Source organism: Motacilla alba, chromosome 5 (genome assembly GCF_015832195.1).
Source record: "Motacilla alba alba isolate MOTALB_02 chromosome 5, Motacilla_alba_V1.0_pri, whole genome shotgun sequence".
In the NCBI taxonomy this organism is placed as follows: Eukaryota; Metazoa; Chordata; class Aves; order Passeriformes; family Motacillidae; genus Motacilla; species Motacilla alba.
Window position 1 is genome coordinate 45,467,162 of NC_052020.1, and position 17,041 is coordinate 45,484,202.

Sequence of the window (17,041 nt, forward strand, 5' to 3'; positions counted from 1 at the left end):
TTTTTAATCTTACATATATATAATATAAGAAAACAGTTGATACATGTGAGGCCATGTTCCTCGGTGCTCATGTTAACAAACAGCTAAAGCTGAAAAGCACACCTTGTATGGAAGTAGTAAGGTTTATTATTTTGTCAGGTTCTCACCAGAATTCCTCCTTAAACCTTCGGCTGCTCCCAGGGAATGGACATGCGAAGTCTCTGCCGAAACAAAGACCAACTGTAAGACTGTAATCTTACCATCATAGCAAGGCAAAAATTAGGAATATATTACTAGGTAGAATGGTTGCAAATCTTCCATTGTAAACATTTTATTTATTTTATAAATAAATTTATGGAATAATATTTTCTTACTATTACAGTTCAAACACAAGTCAACAAGACCATGCTTAGAGAGTAATTTAGAACAGTAAAATTTGTCTTAATAGCTACTGCATAGCCCTCTGTTCATAGAAAAACTCTATGGCAATGGGATGGCCAAGTTCTCTGGTGTCAGGCACAAACACTGAGTAATTCCATGGCCCAGTCCAGCTCCCACTGAGATTCAGGAGATTTTGAATGAGGCTGTAGAAGATCCTGGCAAATCATTTGACATTGTGTATCATTGGACTGACAGGGGCCTTTCTTGCCTGCCCACAACTGAATGTAAATTTTAAGAGAACAAAGAACACTGATCAAGGTCTGGCTGTACAATTGAGTGAAAGCAAATGTACAAGGAGCAGGGAGATGCCAATTTAGATGATTTTTTATTTGCATTAAATAAGAAGCAGAAGATTAGTATTCTGTTTTGTTTACATTTATCGTTGCCATATGTCAAATTAGGAAAAAAAAATCCCCTTAGTCAGAATGGTATTTTGGAACATGAGCTGTGAAATATTTTCAAACACAGAATGATGCAATTTAAATAGAAACTACTGCAGAACTCAACTGTGGTACCTTACTTGATCATCCTGATTTTTTTTTTAATAAAGCAGGACAACTATATTCTAAACTACTTAAAAAGTAACTTGATTTCCAAATTTCATTTGAAATATAAATGAATTATTAACATGATCCATCAAGAATTAGGAAAAGTAGACACAAAAGGTTAAAGATTAAAAAAGTAATAGGAATAAATGCACAGAAATCCTTCTACTCAAAGGTCCCGTTAATCTTTGGCAACATTCATTGAATGTTACTGAGTGGCTTTCTACTTCACATTTCCAAGTTTCATCACGTATGTCCAAACGCTGTAATGCTGATAGTTTGTAAGAGAATCTACATAAATTTTAATTACTTGTCTTACAGTCTCTCCTCAACAGATAAATCTAATCCCTTCACTTTTTAACAAGTGAAGATTTGGATCAATGGAAGAATGTATTACATGTGCTTAAAATTAACTTTAAGGAGATTGAAATAAAGCACCCACATTCTAAACTGTCACATTTAAATGTTGGTAAAATTATTCTTCTGATAATACCTTTTCTTTGCAAAATAATTGTACAAATTTATTAACCCAATATTTATGTAGAATTCAGTGTTTCAACAATGAGATCTTCACCTGTGTAAGACCAGCACAATAAACTGAACAGTTTGTACATGAACATTGTTCTTCACATGTCCCTGTGAGTCTCAGAGAGTTCCAAGATTCACTTATCCAAGCAAACACTCTTGTAGCTTACACCCATCAAACATTGTGCCATGCTTTCCAGAAAGATATTAAGCTAGGAAAGTAAGAGCCTAATATTGCTGGTCTGGTTTGAAAATGAAAGATCAATTATTTGCATGTTCTTCCACAGGGGGAAAAAAAATCAGCATCACTGTTTGGTAGTTAAAAAAAAAAAAAAAAAAAAACCAAAAAAGGAGGCATATCAAAAAATAGGAGGATGGGCATTCCACATCTAAAATGGAAGCTGTCTATTAACCTATCATTTGCAGACTAGCCAGCTGCAAATTGGTTTTCTGACACCATTTCTTACAGCAGTTGCTATACAAATATTAGAATGGTTTGGGAACCAAACTGTGACACATTTAATGTGCTATTTTGTTTGCTGAGAAATCCCTCTACATTGCAAACAGGTAACTGTTGTGCTTGCCAACCTGTCTCTATGTTCCAGAAAGGCAAGCAAATAAATTGTAACTTCAGTGGCAGAGCTATTGAAACTAAACAGAACCGATTTTGTCTTTATTCCAAACACTGAAAATATGCATGATTTTTCAAAATCATAGAATAGACAAATGAATTTCAAAAGATTTGCTATACAGCTAGCAGATTTATCAGAATTATGACCACACAGGGAATACTGCAAGCCTCCCAATCCAAAGAGAGGCCCAAACTAAAACCTTCAAATAAAAGTATCTTGAACTAAAACAAATCTCAAAATCTAAGGGAAACTGTTATGAATGGAACCAAAATCCTAGATTCCAAAGTGGGTCCATGTTTGTGCTTCCATGCTGGTTAAAGGAGATACAGTGTGAATACTACAATATTTGTGGGGGATTATTACCAGTGTGGACAAAATCCTCAGAGCTGACAGGGAAGAAATGAAGAAAACACTTTGACAGCAGGACATTCTTTTGCTGCCTCTCAATTGCAGGCTTCTGAAGAGGCTGAAGTGACGCCTCAGATGTAGACCATCCGATTCTGGATTAAATTTCGCCGTCGCCAGGATTTTGGTGCTTGACAAAAGCCCAATGATTAATAAAAAGGCAGCTGTGCTCGCTTCAACATTTTAGTTTTACAGTCGCTGTCACACACGCCTTGTCATCGAAAAGAGTCCTTTATTAACGTTTTCCCCCGTCCCCGCGCCATCATCCTCTCCCAGGTGCCGCTCCGGGCTCCCCGGGGAGCGCAGGCCCGCCCCGCCGGCGGGGATGCTGTCTAGAAAATAAAAAAAGCACCAGCTTGGCCGAGATGCCCCCGCTCCGGGGGCTCCAGCCTGGACAGCGGCGGGGACCCGGCAGGGACCCGGCGGCGAGGCAGCTCCGCGCGGGCTGCGCCGGCACCAGCGCTCGGCAGAGGAGACCCACTGCCGGCACCGGGCTGCCCTCGCCCCTCTGGGGGCGCTCGGCCGCGGGGCTGCGGGAGCGGCCCCGCCGGGGGAGGGGAGGGGCCGGGCCGCCGAGGGGGCAGGGCCGCCCGCCGCAGTCACCTCGCACATACCGCGCCGGGAGGAGGGAAAAGGGCCCCGCTCCGGCGGAGGGATACAGCCCCACGTATATAGCGGGCGGCGCAGGCTCACAGCCCCAGCACTCCGTGAGCCGCGCCGGGAGGAGGCAGCAGCCGCCGCCGCTCGTGGTCGCGCAGTTCGTGCAGCCGCCGCCGGGCCCGCCGCCGCCGCGCCATGGTAGGGGGCTCGTTCGCTCGCTCGACCGGCCGGGCGCGGCACGGGGTGCCCGGGCTGGCGCGGGGGTTGGTGCGCGGTGCGCTCGCTTGCGGAGCTGGGGACGGTCGGGTTGGTGGAGCCGGGCTGTCCCCGGGGAGGAGCGGGGGTGGGGGGAGCCTCGCGGGGGCCCTTCCCGCCCGGGTCTCCGCGGGGTGAGCGGGTTGGTGGCGGCGGACTCTTCCTCTCCCTACCCCCCGCCGCCTTGCGCGGGATCGCCGCGGGGCTGCGGCCCTTCCTCTTCCGCCGCTTCCTTCCCCTTTCCCCGGGCCTGCCGTGTGGGCGCCCCGGCCCCGCGCCCTCCCGCCCCGCCTCGCCTTCCCTCCCCTGCGGAAAGGGCCGGGCGCGTCTCCCCGGGGCCACGGCCCCAGCACCGGGCAGGGCGCGCTGCGGGGCGGGGCGCGGGTTTGCGGGCTAAGATCCCGCTCGGCTCCGGCACCAGCTGCACTGCGCAGGGAGCGGGGGGGCGGCCGGGGGAGGGCACCGCGCTGCAGCTACTGCGCCCCCGCCGTCCTCCCCAGTCCCCCCCCAAAAAAACGCAGCCGCGGCGGCGAAGCCCATCGCTTGTCTGCATTACATCATGTCTCCTCCTCTTCCTCCCGGCCCCCGCGCACCCCCCGGCCGCGGGGACCGGGGCGCTGTGCGAGTTGCTCGGTTGGAAGCGGCCCAGCTCCTGCATGGGGGGCTCGGGGCGGGAGGCTCGCAGCCTCCCCTCTCCCCAGGGGCTGCGGGGGAAGAGCTCCTGCCCCAGCCGCCCGCTGGAGGAAAGGCGATGGGGAGGGAAAGCTGGCCGCGGAGCCCGGGCGCCCTCGCGGCTGAATGATGAGGACGTGGTGTGGTTGCCGGCTGGAGAGGGAGGGGAGGGAGGGGAAACGGGGACGCACTGCAGCAGTGGGTGGCTGCTGGCCGGGAAGGGCGCCTGTTGCGCCGGCGGGCTGCGAGTCTCCCGCCCCGCCGGCCGGGCGATGCCCACTGGAACGCATCGCATCATCTGCCGGGTGCTCGCAAAAGAGAGCGAGAGGAAGGGCTGGGATTTTCCCGTCGGTTTTTCGCTTCCTACGAGAGCGGAGAAACAGTTGCAGACTGACCTCTAATCGCTTTTTGGCAATGTGGGTGTTCCTCGACTCTGTCTCTGCATCTCCCCTTCCCGTAGGAGAAGGCTGACATCACCAGGACAGGATTTGATGACTTGGCTGGGTGGGGTGATGGCTCCAGCCCTGGCTGGGTACCTTTGTCCTGTAGCTGTGCTAAGGGTATAGTTAGTGGCTGTGCCTGTTGCTCGGGAAGGTGAACCCCTTGGCAATGTAGGGTTCGGTAGTGTCCTCGGGCATCACCCGGTGTGCGAAGGTTTTGGGGTTTTGTTTTGTGGGGTTTTTTTTTTGTTTTTTTTTTTTCCCCACTTGAAATATGATTTTAAAAACGTTCAGCGAGCTCCGATTAATGGGGCAATGAACTGGTGCTGTGGGCTGGAGGTTTTTTGCCAAGGTGTGGCTCTGTTTCCTGTTCTGCAGGGCAGTGAGTCTGTTATGTAAATTCCTTAGATAATCTTTAAGTGAAACCTCGCATTTTCTGGAAAATCACAAACAGTGCAGCAAGTCGAGCCGGATTTTGAGCACAAGCTTTTCTGCAGTTATTAACGAAGACTCTCTTTAGCTGTTAGCATTTCTATCCTTTTCTCCTTCCTCCAACCCACTGCATGCGGGGAGTTGTTCAATCACTACATACAGACCATAAAAGAAACCCCCTACCTAATTATGGATGAGATCTGTGTATTTTCCTTAACATGTAGAGAAGATTTTCAACCCTATCCTTTCCCCGTATACGAGAGCTTAACATTGCATAGCTGATTAATTCTACATTGTATTTGTTGCTCTTTGCTGCAGTTAGATGGTTTTTATACTTAATATTTTAGGACAAGAAGGGTTTGCCTACCTTCTCTGACCTACAAAATTCTCTGCTCTATTTGTAAAAACAGTCCAGTAAAATGTGTTTAAAACAAATTACTACCTCATACTCTTCAGTATCTGTGATTAGGCATGTAAAATGCTCTTTTTCTTTACTAGGAAAAGGCATATTTTTCCATAAAGAAGTAGTTAGCTCCTTTGAGTCCAAATTGGAGTTTTTTGTGCTGCTCTATCCATACATAGGGAGAGGCTTCTGGAAGGATGTGGCTATCACAGTCAAGCTCTAGAAAGCCCTTTTGATTGCCCACTGAGCTGTATACCTTTGTATGCAGCAGTGCCCCTTGATGTACAGAAGGTCATAAGCAGGCGTTTTAAATCTTGCCACTTAAAATTATATATAAAACAACCTGCATGTCAGGATGAGGCACCTTAAACTGCTTGGCTGAATGAGAAAATAATATGATGCGTGAAAACTAATTTTATTTGTCAGAGGTGGCAGAAATCTCTCTAGCACTGAGATGTAATTTGTAATATTGCAGCAGAGCCCCTCCTGGGGGGCTGGCAGAGGGCTGGAGGCTGCAGCGGGGAGGGCGGGCAGGGCGGGAGCGATGGGCTACGCGTCAGCCCACGCGGGTGCAGTACCCCCACACTGCACTGCTGGGAATGGCATGGGCTGTGAAACCCCTGACCCGAGGCATTGGGGATTTTGTGCCTCTCTGGCCAATTGCAAGGAGCCTGCCCTGTGTCCTTCACCACACCAAATCTGATTCGTCAAGTTGCAGGATGGCGTTTGGTTCTTCATGTGCAGTTTCAAACCAAGTTAGCCTATATGTTTTTGGAATGAGCTGCATGGTGTAGGTGAGTGCAGTCTCTTTGTAGAGAAAGAATTCCAGGGTTTGAAAGTGACTTCATGAAAGTAATGATAAATCACTTCTGGAATTGAAAGGAAGTGCCTCATGGCTTGACAGAGCTAGCGGTAAACAGTATTCTAAAATGTTCTATTCTTCGTGTAGGCTGATCAGCTGACTGAAGAACAGATTGCTGGTAAGTGTTTTGATGATAACTTTTTTTTTTTTTTTTGCTAGCTCTTGTGACTAAAAGAAAATATATTATCTCAAGCATTGTGGAAAACAACATCTTTGACAATTTTATATCTGTACTACCACTTTTGAAAAGCAGTCACTTAAAAAAATCCCAAACTTAAAAAAAACAGACAAAAATATTCTGGAAGATTACTGGTTCATTGCCTCTTAATTTAGACTTCTTATTCCTTCGACTGCAGATAATGATATTTTTTTTTAAGATGTTCAGACTTGAGCCAAGTTCGCCTAGATTTCTGACAAACAGAAATAATTGCTAGACTCGTATGAACTACTTAGAGTCAAAGGAGACCTAGGTACTCTTTAATAGAGTGAAGATCAACTACAAATGAAATGGCAACAAAAACCTCAGATTGGTTTATTGCACATTGTTACAAGCCAGTGTCTTTTAAATAAATCTTTTAATAAACTGCCCGTAATTCAGGCTGGTCAGGAGAAGGAGCATTATTTGACCTTCTGAAGACCAGTTCCCCATTTGTGGCTGACATTAATTCTTATTGTCTGTTGACTTGAAAATAAGTGGTAAATGACAATGCTTTTGTTCTTCTAAGTCTGTTAATTGTTAAGGGAACCCAGTGGCTCCTTTCCCTTATTTCAGACAGCTGCTGTTTGTGGAGCAACTGTGCCTCAGGCAAGATGCAGATGCATGGAAATGAATTACAGAGTTGTAAATGCAGATAAATAGCCACATGAAATAAGTTTGAATTTACTGTGAAAATTATGTGTTGGTATTGTAAATAATTTATTTGTATTTGAGAGTGTTAATTCTCTCAATACAGGGACAGTTAGATAAAAAGAGAAGATGTTTCTTAGAATTGTGCCAGGCTTTGTCAGTAGAGTGCATTTTTAGTCTGTGGTTTTTCTCATGCCGGTGATGTCTCTAAACACTGGGACTGTTTCTGCCTCTAGAATTCAAGGAAGCCTTTTCCCTATTTGACAAAGATGGTGATGGTACTATCACAACAAAAGAGCTGGGAACTGTCATGAGGTCACTGGGTCAAAATCCAACAGAAGCAGAATTGCAGGATATGATCAACGAGGTAGATGCTGATGGTAAGTGTTGGGAAGGTGCAGTGATCATCTTTAATGTGTATGACCTCCACACCTGGGCTTAAACTGCATTGGCAAGACTGTGACATAGAGCTCTTGTAGGAGGTTCAAAATGCTGGGTAGACTCTAAACCCAGAAGGATGTCAAAGATGCTAGCAGTATTCATGAGACTAAAAACAGGCAATGGGCAGAGACAAAGTTATGCTATTTGTCTTTAATATTTTATGGGTCACAGGCTTCCTATTGCTGACTTGCCCTGACCTGCCATTAACCTGTCTTTCCATTCAGCTTTTCTGTATGTGTTTTGTCAGCTTTACCAATGTCTGTGGTTTTGGCCAAGGCAAAAAATGTATTAGAAGTAGAATAGTGTTTTCAATGGAAATTTAGCACAGCAGGAAGATTGTATAGTCTATCTAATGTATTAAATGCCTAATGGATAGAGAGGGGCTATTGGAGATAAAGGCAGAAAACCCTTCCCATATCAAGGCTAACAGAACTATTTTAAATGAACACCAGAGAGCCCATATTGAAACACATGTTGTGTTTGTGAACTCCACATAGGCTAACAGTTTTAAAAAGGAATAATATTTCCCCTGCTCAAGGATGTCAAGCCCCTAGGCTTGCATGTAGGTTGTCATAGTGATTTTTCTGTAAACATTTTGTAAAAGAAGAGTGAAAGTATATTCAAGAGTATAAATTACTGGATTATCAGCCATATTAAATAAACTGCTTTCTTAAAAAAGTGTAAGTTGACTTTAGCTGCTAGGTTTTTGCAGAAACTGAAAAGCTTCAGTGTCTGCAGTGGTATGTAGAATTTGTGTATAGTAGCTTCTTTAGGCTGCAGACCAAATGCTGCTCTGGTGGATTTAAAACAGAAGGAGACTGAGGACTTCAGATAAGTATGCCTGCCCGACTGTTTAAATTTGGGTTACAGCAGAATGCTTTGCTATTCTTTTGCATGTTCATTGAGGTTGTTTTCAAAGCTGAGTGTGGGATCTGTGTTTGTATTTTACTGGTATGTAAAGCTGGCCATGATGATAAATAGCTGTGTATGTCTCAGGCTGGAATCCTAGGATGCAAGGATTTTCCTAAACTTCATTTGTTGCACAATGAATTTGTATGCTTCTTTAAATCAATGGGTAGATCGTAGTTGCACAGTGAACTGTTTAATGTGGTTTTGTGAACTACTTAATGTGCCTTTTTGGCATATAGAGCTGAATCCTGACTATACAAATTGAGTTTCTTCACCATACCACTTATTCCCTAGCTTTATGCAGCCTGAAATTTAAATCTTTGCTTTGAATGAAGAGCTTAATCTCAGGGGTGAGGCCTGGATGTCAGCAGGAATTTTCAGTTTTGCTGTAAAATACTTGTAAGAACACCTACAGCTAAGCTTATCAGTAATAACAAATAATGTCAGCTTTTCTTGTGTCACTGTAATTTGCAGGTCCTTGTTGCCCGTTAGAATGGTTTGTTGCTTTTGCTGTGTGCAACTTTGGTTGATAAGGTAGTTGATTTTTAGAAAGAAAAAAGTATTTCCAGTTTAGTTATGAGTGATGTTCCCAAATGGTAGATAACCTTGGATTGTAATAGCAGCTTAATAAGTGTTCTTCCTGGAAGACACAACAATTGAGAGATTATAAAAAAATTAAAATGTTGATTTTTTTGGTAATTATTTGAAATAAAAAGAAAGTCTCATTATTGGTTAACCTTGACGCATCAAACTGGCATTTTACTTGTGGCTTTGGTGGCAAATGGTGTGGCTTGTCCTTGAAAGAAGGCAGCAGTTGATTTTGTGCTGGAACAGAGTGGCTGCTGCATGTTATAATAGCAAAAAGGCAGTGGCAGCAATTTAGAGAGAGGAACCAGTTCCTCTGGACTGTTAACAGAGCATCCGGCAGTCTTGTCCCTGGCTAAGTCAAATACCAGATTTTTGTTTGTTTGTTAGTGAAGAAAAGCTTGGAAGTTTAATTTATGAAGGTTTCTTTTTATTAAGGCAATGGCACTATCGACTTCCCTGAATTTTTAACCATGATGGCCAGAAAAATGAAGGACACAGACAGCGAGGAAGAAATCCGTGAGGCATTCCGAGTCTTTGACAAGGTATTACTAAAAGTACAGCTACTCTTCAAAAGCAATAATGATGTCTATATTTTCCTTAGTGTTTTCTCTCTTCTTGACTAGAAGGAGAAAGAGTCCTCTAGTAGAAACAGAGGCACTGGATACATAAGAGAGATTGTTCTGAATATAGAACCAGGACTGTTGCAGCCTGGTTCTACTTGCTTTATACAGCAAGATCTAAGGTTTAGGCTCATCCATGAGGAAAACTTTCTGGCTTTTCCTTAGAAACAGAGATTAGCAGACCTAAATGCTTGGTGGAGGCAGGGGGGGTGGGGTTTTTTTGAGACCTGTGGGTAGAAGAGGGGGATTTTTCTGTACTTTTTGACTTTGGGGGGAATGGGGAAACATTTGCATGGATGCACATGGTTTTATACTACCCCATGGAAGCTTTTGCAGCCAAGATGATGTCATCAGTATTTGGAGGGACACAAAGCATTGCATGTTGTCTTTTCAAAATATGAAGTTTGAGGTTGCTTTCCTGAAAAGTTAAGAGCTCAGCTCCCTTGACCTTGTTTAAGAATACCTGGGCATATGTCAGTTTTCTAGAACAGGGGTTCCCCTCTTTGGGTTGTTTGAGCATAACGGATGTTATACAAGAATTGTGTGGAGTAGTGGCTGGTGCAGCTCTAAAGCTGATGCATGTGCATGTGTGAAAGAAGACTTTACTACTTTTTGTAGAAAAAAGTGTCAGTCTCTAGTACTGTGCTGAAAATATGGGGGTATTTCTGCAGACAAGATTAGTGTTAAAAACCACTGAGGCAGGTTATCTATTGGTGATGGCAATATCCTGCTCTAAGATAGTGTATTCTTCCAGTGTATGGAATTTCTGAAGTGGCTCAGAGTGAGCTTTAGGTTTGGATGTTGCAAATGGGGACATTGGCTTAAGAGTGTCTATTTCTCTCCTCTTTTTAATTTTGCCATAAAACTTCTCAGAACTCCTTGTGAGTAGAATTTAAATGCTTTCGTTGATCTGTTCTTTATCTTATCTGAGAAGCCTAACATAGTTGGTTGCAGTCTGGTTATAGAGGTAGTGTTAACGCAGAAGAGAAAGTTTACTTCATTCTTGCTGGTGGGGAAGTGGGTCTCTTTTTGGCCTTGCTTAGGCAGCAGAGACTAAACAAACACTTTTTTTGGTTTTGTTTCCGTGTTTATTTTTGAAAGCTCTTTAAAAACGTTAAAAATACCTTATCACAGCTGCAAGTCAGGCGTGCAGTTGTTATTACAGCACAATAATTGTATGGGAGGATATGGTGTCATGCATGCCTCAGAAGGCGGTGGGACTGATACATGCTGCAGTTTGTACAGTGTGCCAGGTCTGTACATCTGTCCCAAGTGCTGTAAGGCTGCTTCAAAAGCAGTTACTGGAAACCTAGCTGTAGTTTCCACGTTAGTCAATGTCAGGATTGTTGTTCATGGTCTTGTGCAACTCTTTTCTCATAGGATGGCAACGGCTATATCAGTGCAGCAGAACTACGCCATGTTATGACAAACTTAGGAGAAAAGCTAACAGATGAAGAAGTAGATGAAATGATCAGAGAAGCAGACATTGATGGGGATGGGCAAGTCAACTATGAAGGTAAAAATATGCTTGTCTTGACTCAAAACTATTGTTCAGACTGAGGAAAGCCTGTTGCATAGGGCATTAATTTTTAACACTTGAGACACTAGTTATTTGCTTGTTCACTTCTGTGGACAAAACCTTAGCTGCAGTAAAAGGTGCTTTTTAATGCCAACTGTGTTTTAGACTCTTGATTTGAAGTACGCTGGAGACAGTAAATCAAAGTGACTTTTTATCTTTTCAGAATTCGTACAGATGATGACTGCAAAGTGAAGAGACCTCCTTTACACCTTTTTTCCTCTAGAAGAATCAAATTGAATCTTTTACTTACCTCTTGCAAAAAAAAAATGTTCATTTATTCATTCTGTTTCTGTATAGCAAAACTGAATGTCAAATTACCTTCTGTCCACAAACTGCATGTAATGGTTGGTGGTCCTGTCCCTAAAAGATAAAGTTAAACATCAGTTTTACAATATAAATAATTGTACTACCTTGAAAATAAAAAAAAAAAAGGAAGCACTTAGTGAACTCAAAAGTTCCATTTGCTAATGACTATTACACTGTTTGGGCTGGCCAGTTTTTCATGCATGCAGCTTGACAATTGAGCACAGTCAGACATGTGTATTAAAAGGAAAAAAAAAACCTAAAGGATCCACTCTCTTGTTCAATAGTGGATTCTAGTTCAATTTGTAGTATAAATTGTCATAGCTGGTTTACTTTAAAATTGGTTTATACCTCAGGATGGTATGCAGCAAAATGGTTGAAGGATGCAAAACTTAAAGAAAATGCCCTAAAGGTTGACTGGTTCTCCTGTATGTTGCAGTGTGCTCCAAAAATAGGATGATCTTAACTATGGATGGCATGTCTGTGTTAAAATACTGGTTTAACATTGTCTGCATTGCACTATAGTGAAACGGGTGTCAGGCTGTTACCGTTCACAAAATTTTTAAAAGAAACCTTCACCAAGGGAGCATCTTTGGACTCTCATATTTTTAAAACCTTCTGTACCATGACTTGGAGCTGGCGGAGTAGCCTGTGGACTTCAGCACAACTATCAACATTGCTGTTCAAGATATTACAGTTTATGTCCATTCCAAGTTGTAAATGCTAGTCTTTTTTTTCCAATAAAAGACCATTAACTTAAAGGTGGTGTTAAATGCTTTGTAAAGTTAAAATATATATATATAATTGAGATAATAAACCAAAAAAGCAGTAGGAAGGAAGTGTTTCTATGAATGACTTGCTGCTAAATTATAATGCACATGTATGCAATAAGTTATCCCCTATCTTTTCAAGATGGCAAGAACTGACCTCCTGTAACCCAAGACCTTTGCTATAAATAAATGAACTTGTGCTTGCCTTTCATATTACGACAATGTTAATTTAGTTGGTCTCAAAGTCGTGTAATGCTGACTCGTCAACTATCAGCACAGAAGTAACACCTCATTTCACTACAGTGGAGAGCTCTGAGCATGCATGTCAATACTGGGGAAACATGTATAGGTTGCTTATGTTTTTTGACAGGTTATAAAAACTAGTGGGAGAATTTAAACAGCATGGACTTCATAGATATCTGTGATTCTCAAACATGCCAAAAATGCATTTATCTGCCCGCAGAAAGTAATCAAAAGGACATTTTACAGTATATATTAAAAAACCAAATTAAGCCTTTTTGGAAACTGGGGCTATTATGTCTTGACTTTTCAAATGCTTGCATGAATTTTGTGGGGTGGAGAAGAGGACTAGGGTTAATTTAAAAACGATCTTGTTACTTCTGCTTTGCATGCACTAGCAGTGCTTAGTCATTCCAGTTCTCTGAATAAGTGTTCTCTGATCCTTCAGCTTCCCCATGAATGAGTGGCAAAGCAGCCGTGTGCACTCTTCTTTGTCTGAAAGAAGAATGCTTCTTCTCTTTCTTTTTTCTTATTTTTTAAGCAGAGCCTCCATGTGGAAGGCTTTTATGCTTGGGAGGGAGGGACTACAGCATAATTACTGACTGTAAGTTTTTGTTTCCAAATGTAATGGGTTGAAAACAGTAATTGTTTGATTGCATTTGATTTTGCAGGGTATTTATACCATCTCTAGGAAGAGATACAAGTCTCCATTCATCCTGTCTAACTGAGGTGCATGTGTTAAGAACTTGATTTGCTCAGTGGGGGTCCAGAGACACCTCCAGAAGGCAATTGAGACTGCCTGCCTTCAGCAATTTTTATTTTTTTCCCCTGGGGGGTGGGGGGAGTTCTGGGTGACAAGGGACCCAGACACCTTAACCAAGTGCCTAAAAGTTAGATGGGCTGAATGTAGGCAATTGCTTAGGTATCTGTTTGTTGCAAAGGCTTAATACTGTGGCTGTGAATGCTGTCCAAGCAAACTGGCCTCAATGATGGGAATGTCTGACTACCACTTGAAAGTAGAGTCTTGCATAGCAGCTGCAAACTACTGCTTTTGTAGTGCTTCAGAATGGCTGCACTGACTTTGTAGACCAGGTTCTAAAGAGAATGTACTCAAGAGACAGGCAAGGTAGGAACAATGGTGCAGCTCTGAACTAATTACTTCTGCCTGGGTGTGCAGAGATCTTGTCTAGTAGGTAAATGCTTCTTACCATCTATCTGTCATTCACTCATGGTTGGTAGGGTAGTTCACCTAAGAACAGCTGCTTTTAGCTTACTCAGTGTGCTCTGTGCTTGCTAGCAGAGACCTCATCCTGCAAGAGGTTCTTGGCTTGATTAGAAATTGTCTGGCAGTGTGCAGTGTTGGTATGCCCTGTAACTGAATCTGCCTGGAGGTATCTAATTATTAACTGACTTCAGTACCACATCAACCTCGAGTAAATGTATCCTCTGTACAGGACTTAAGCTCTGTTCCCTTCTGCATAGTGAATAACTAGAAAAATGAAATGGTGTCATCAAGGTCTTTTTTAATTTTTTTTAAACTTTTTTTTTTCCTGTGAGTGTGTGTGTGTGGCTTTGGCTTTTTCCAAATGTGAAAGTGTGGGCTGGATACACTTGGTGCATGGCTTAGAAACATGGGACTGGAAAGAACTTCCTGGGTCATCAGATCCAGTCCCCTGCTATTGCAGGCAACCGTGTCATATAATCCTTTTAATAAACTGATCAAGCTTAAACACCTGCTTGTAAGTGGCTTGTTTTCATGGAAGTTCTGTAACTCATGTTGCTCTCAACTGATGCAAATAATATATGAAATATGAAGTTAATCAAAAGGTCCTCCAGCTTAGCTTTAGGTTTATCATCACATTTATTTAACTGACTTTCTTGAACCTGTTATTATTTGCACAACACTCAGGAAAGTGTTGAGTCTTTACCCCTCTTGCTATGAATAAGAGTTGGTGTGCTTGCTTATTTTTTTTAATGGAAAAGATGGATGTCTGGCTTGTTGAAACTTGTTAGATATGTTAATTGTCAAGGCAAGAAACAATTGAGTTACTTGTATTTGATACATAAATTTAAGGCTAGAGTATACATAACCATTTTTAAAACACATCAACTTGCAGTGTAGTTTTATATTTAATACTGAAATTGTACTGCTAAAGTTTAAACTGCTGTTAATCATATTCCTCTTCTGATCATAATGAAAAAATAAAGGGTAAGAAAATGCTTAACATAGATTATTCATTATCATGCTTGTTTTATTAATAATTCAGGCATCGAAACACCTCCAGGTATGGGGCATTTGTTCTGTTGCTGGGGTGGGCTGGAGTGAGGGGTGGGGAGGGTTACTGATGTAGGAAATTCCTAAACCCCAACCATTTGTCTCATTTGCACAGCCTCAGAAGCACAGACATTCTAAGAAACTGTTTAAGAAAGGACCCTATGTTTTCCTGATGCCTTGGGTGCATGAGTGGCTGTGGGGCTGGTCTGTGGGCAGGGGACAGTGCTGTGGGGACAGTGCTGTGGGGACAGTGCTGTGGCTGCCAGGCCCTGCGCTCCGCCCAGGGCAGCGTGGAGCCGGGTGAGGCTGTGTCCTGGGCCCTGGAGTGCAGCATGGGTGTGACGTGAGTGTGATTCTTGTTCCCAGATGACAACATCCTAGACTAAAACCACAGTCTTGGGGTTTAGAAATAGCAGAGTTAATACAGCTTGCTTATCCCCTGCCACGAAACTAACTGCAACACTTGTTTTGCTGCAATCCAGTTGGGATTTGGGTTCTTTTTATTTTATAGTGCTTTGGTTTGGGTTTTTTTGGTTTGGTTGGTTTATTTGTTCATTGGGGGGGGAGGGGAGGGCTGTTGTTTGGTTGGTTTGTTATGGTGTTTTATTGTTATTTAGGGTTTTTTTTCAATTTGCTAAGGGAAATCTGACATGGGACTGTGATAGAACCACAGCATGTTCTTCTGATACACAGACATACAACAATCAAGTGAACATTGGCAATGAAGGCTGATGCCCTGGTTCTCCTGACTGACATTTAGGAAACCAAATATTTTATTTTCAAGTAGAGTGAGTGGATCTCTAAAATCAGCAAGAGAAACATACAAAGTTGTGTGGGGATTTTTTCCTAACAGTATTGCAATTCCAAAATATTAATGATGTTGGATTTTTTTAAAAATCCAAATACAAGGTTGTGAAGTAATGAATTGTGTAAAGAACTGGGATTCCAAAGATTCTTGATGTTGTTGACTATGGAAACTTAGCATGAAGACACAAGTACTTAGTGGATTTTATATTTTCTAAGAACCCCTATCAGTGAGTATCCTAGGGTGGCAGTCAGAGGATATTTAAAAGAGTTGGTAATTTCTTTAACAGTAATAAATTGGGTTTTGAACTGAACAAGTATCCCAATAAATGGCAGACCTGCTGATTAGGTGGACACCAAGAAAACCTCTTACAGTCTCATAGATGATTAGGCAGAGTTGTTATCTAGCAGTAAATGAGTGTTGCTCTCCATCCGACTGATGACTGTAACCAGGAGCAGAGCACACTTCAAAGCACAGCACAGCCCTTTTGGCTCTCCAACTATTATACTCCAGGAGGAAAACCCGCAAACATTTAATACAAAAAATCGTATCATGGGGTTAAATTTCTCCCACATCCCTGTGGAGACCAGCACCGTGGAGCAATGCTACAGAAAGTTGAGAAGCAAATCTCCCAGCATTACCACCAGTGACCCTCAAGTAGAGGTTGCAAGTTGTCCTTTCCTTACAGCATCCCTGTAGATGAGGGACAAAGCTAGATCTGCCTGGCAGTGGGTACCACAGCCTCATTTGTGGTGTTTTCGATCTTTCACAGAAGTTTCACTGACTGGGAAATCTTGTACAGATATCCTCTGAAGAGCTTCTTTTGTTTCAGTTGCCTTAGAAGTCAGCATCCACAGAAATACTGAAAGAATTATTCCCAGTGCAGCGTTTTCCTGACAAAAACAACTCCTAAAATAGTGGTTGAAATACAGTATGAAAACTGTTCTAATCATCTTAAATTTAATCAAAATTATTTCTGAATATTATTTATTTCTAGATCTCTAAATATGATACCTTTAAAAAACAGATTCTTCAACAAATGCCATGCTTGCTCTAAGTTTGCAGCATTTAAAATGAGCACAGTATTTGAATAGGAACTAACTGAATCAACTGAGAAAGCCATAAGAAGGCATCAAAAAGCATTCCCCATTTTATGAGTTTGCAGTGGGATTGGCAATGATAATGCTGTCAGTGTAGCATTTTGAAAAAGGGTATGATGAAAGAAATGGATGGAGGGAGAGTAAAAAGAATACCTGTCCATGGGACTGCTTCGTAGTCTTGTCCTGCCGAGTATTTGTTGTCCATAAGGCTATAAATATTTAATTGTGGCCTCCTTGTTTTTTTTAGCAGTGATGCTGTTATTCACTTTGTCCAGTTTTCCTGGCTCCCCATAGCTCCACCCTGCTCCATGCTAACTTCATATTTATCTGAAAATATACAACCTGGAAAAGCTGTCAGCTTGCTGCTGTTCAG

General features: G+C 42.5%; 1 protein-coding gene across 1 annotated transcript; it reads left to right on the plus strand.

The window, feature by feature from the left end:
* The first annotated feature begins 3,112 nt into the window (after positions 1–3,112).
* On the plus strand, positions 3,113–14,718 carry CALM1 (calmodulin 1). The gene is made up of 6 exons (XM_038137813.1): positions 3,113–3,325; positions 6,279–6,309; positions 7,275–7,418; positions 9,412–9,518; positions 10,977–11,112; positions 11,339–14,718. Exons 1-6 carry the CDS (start codon positions 3,323–3,325, stop codon positions 11,365–11,367), a joined length of 450 nt encoding a protein of 149 aa, XP_037993741.1. The 5' UTR covers positions 3,113–3,322; the 3' UTR covers positions 11,368–14,718.
* Positions 14,719–17,041: the final 2,323 nt, after the last annotated feature.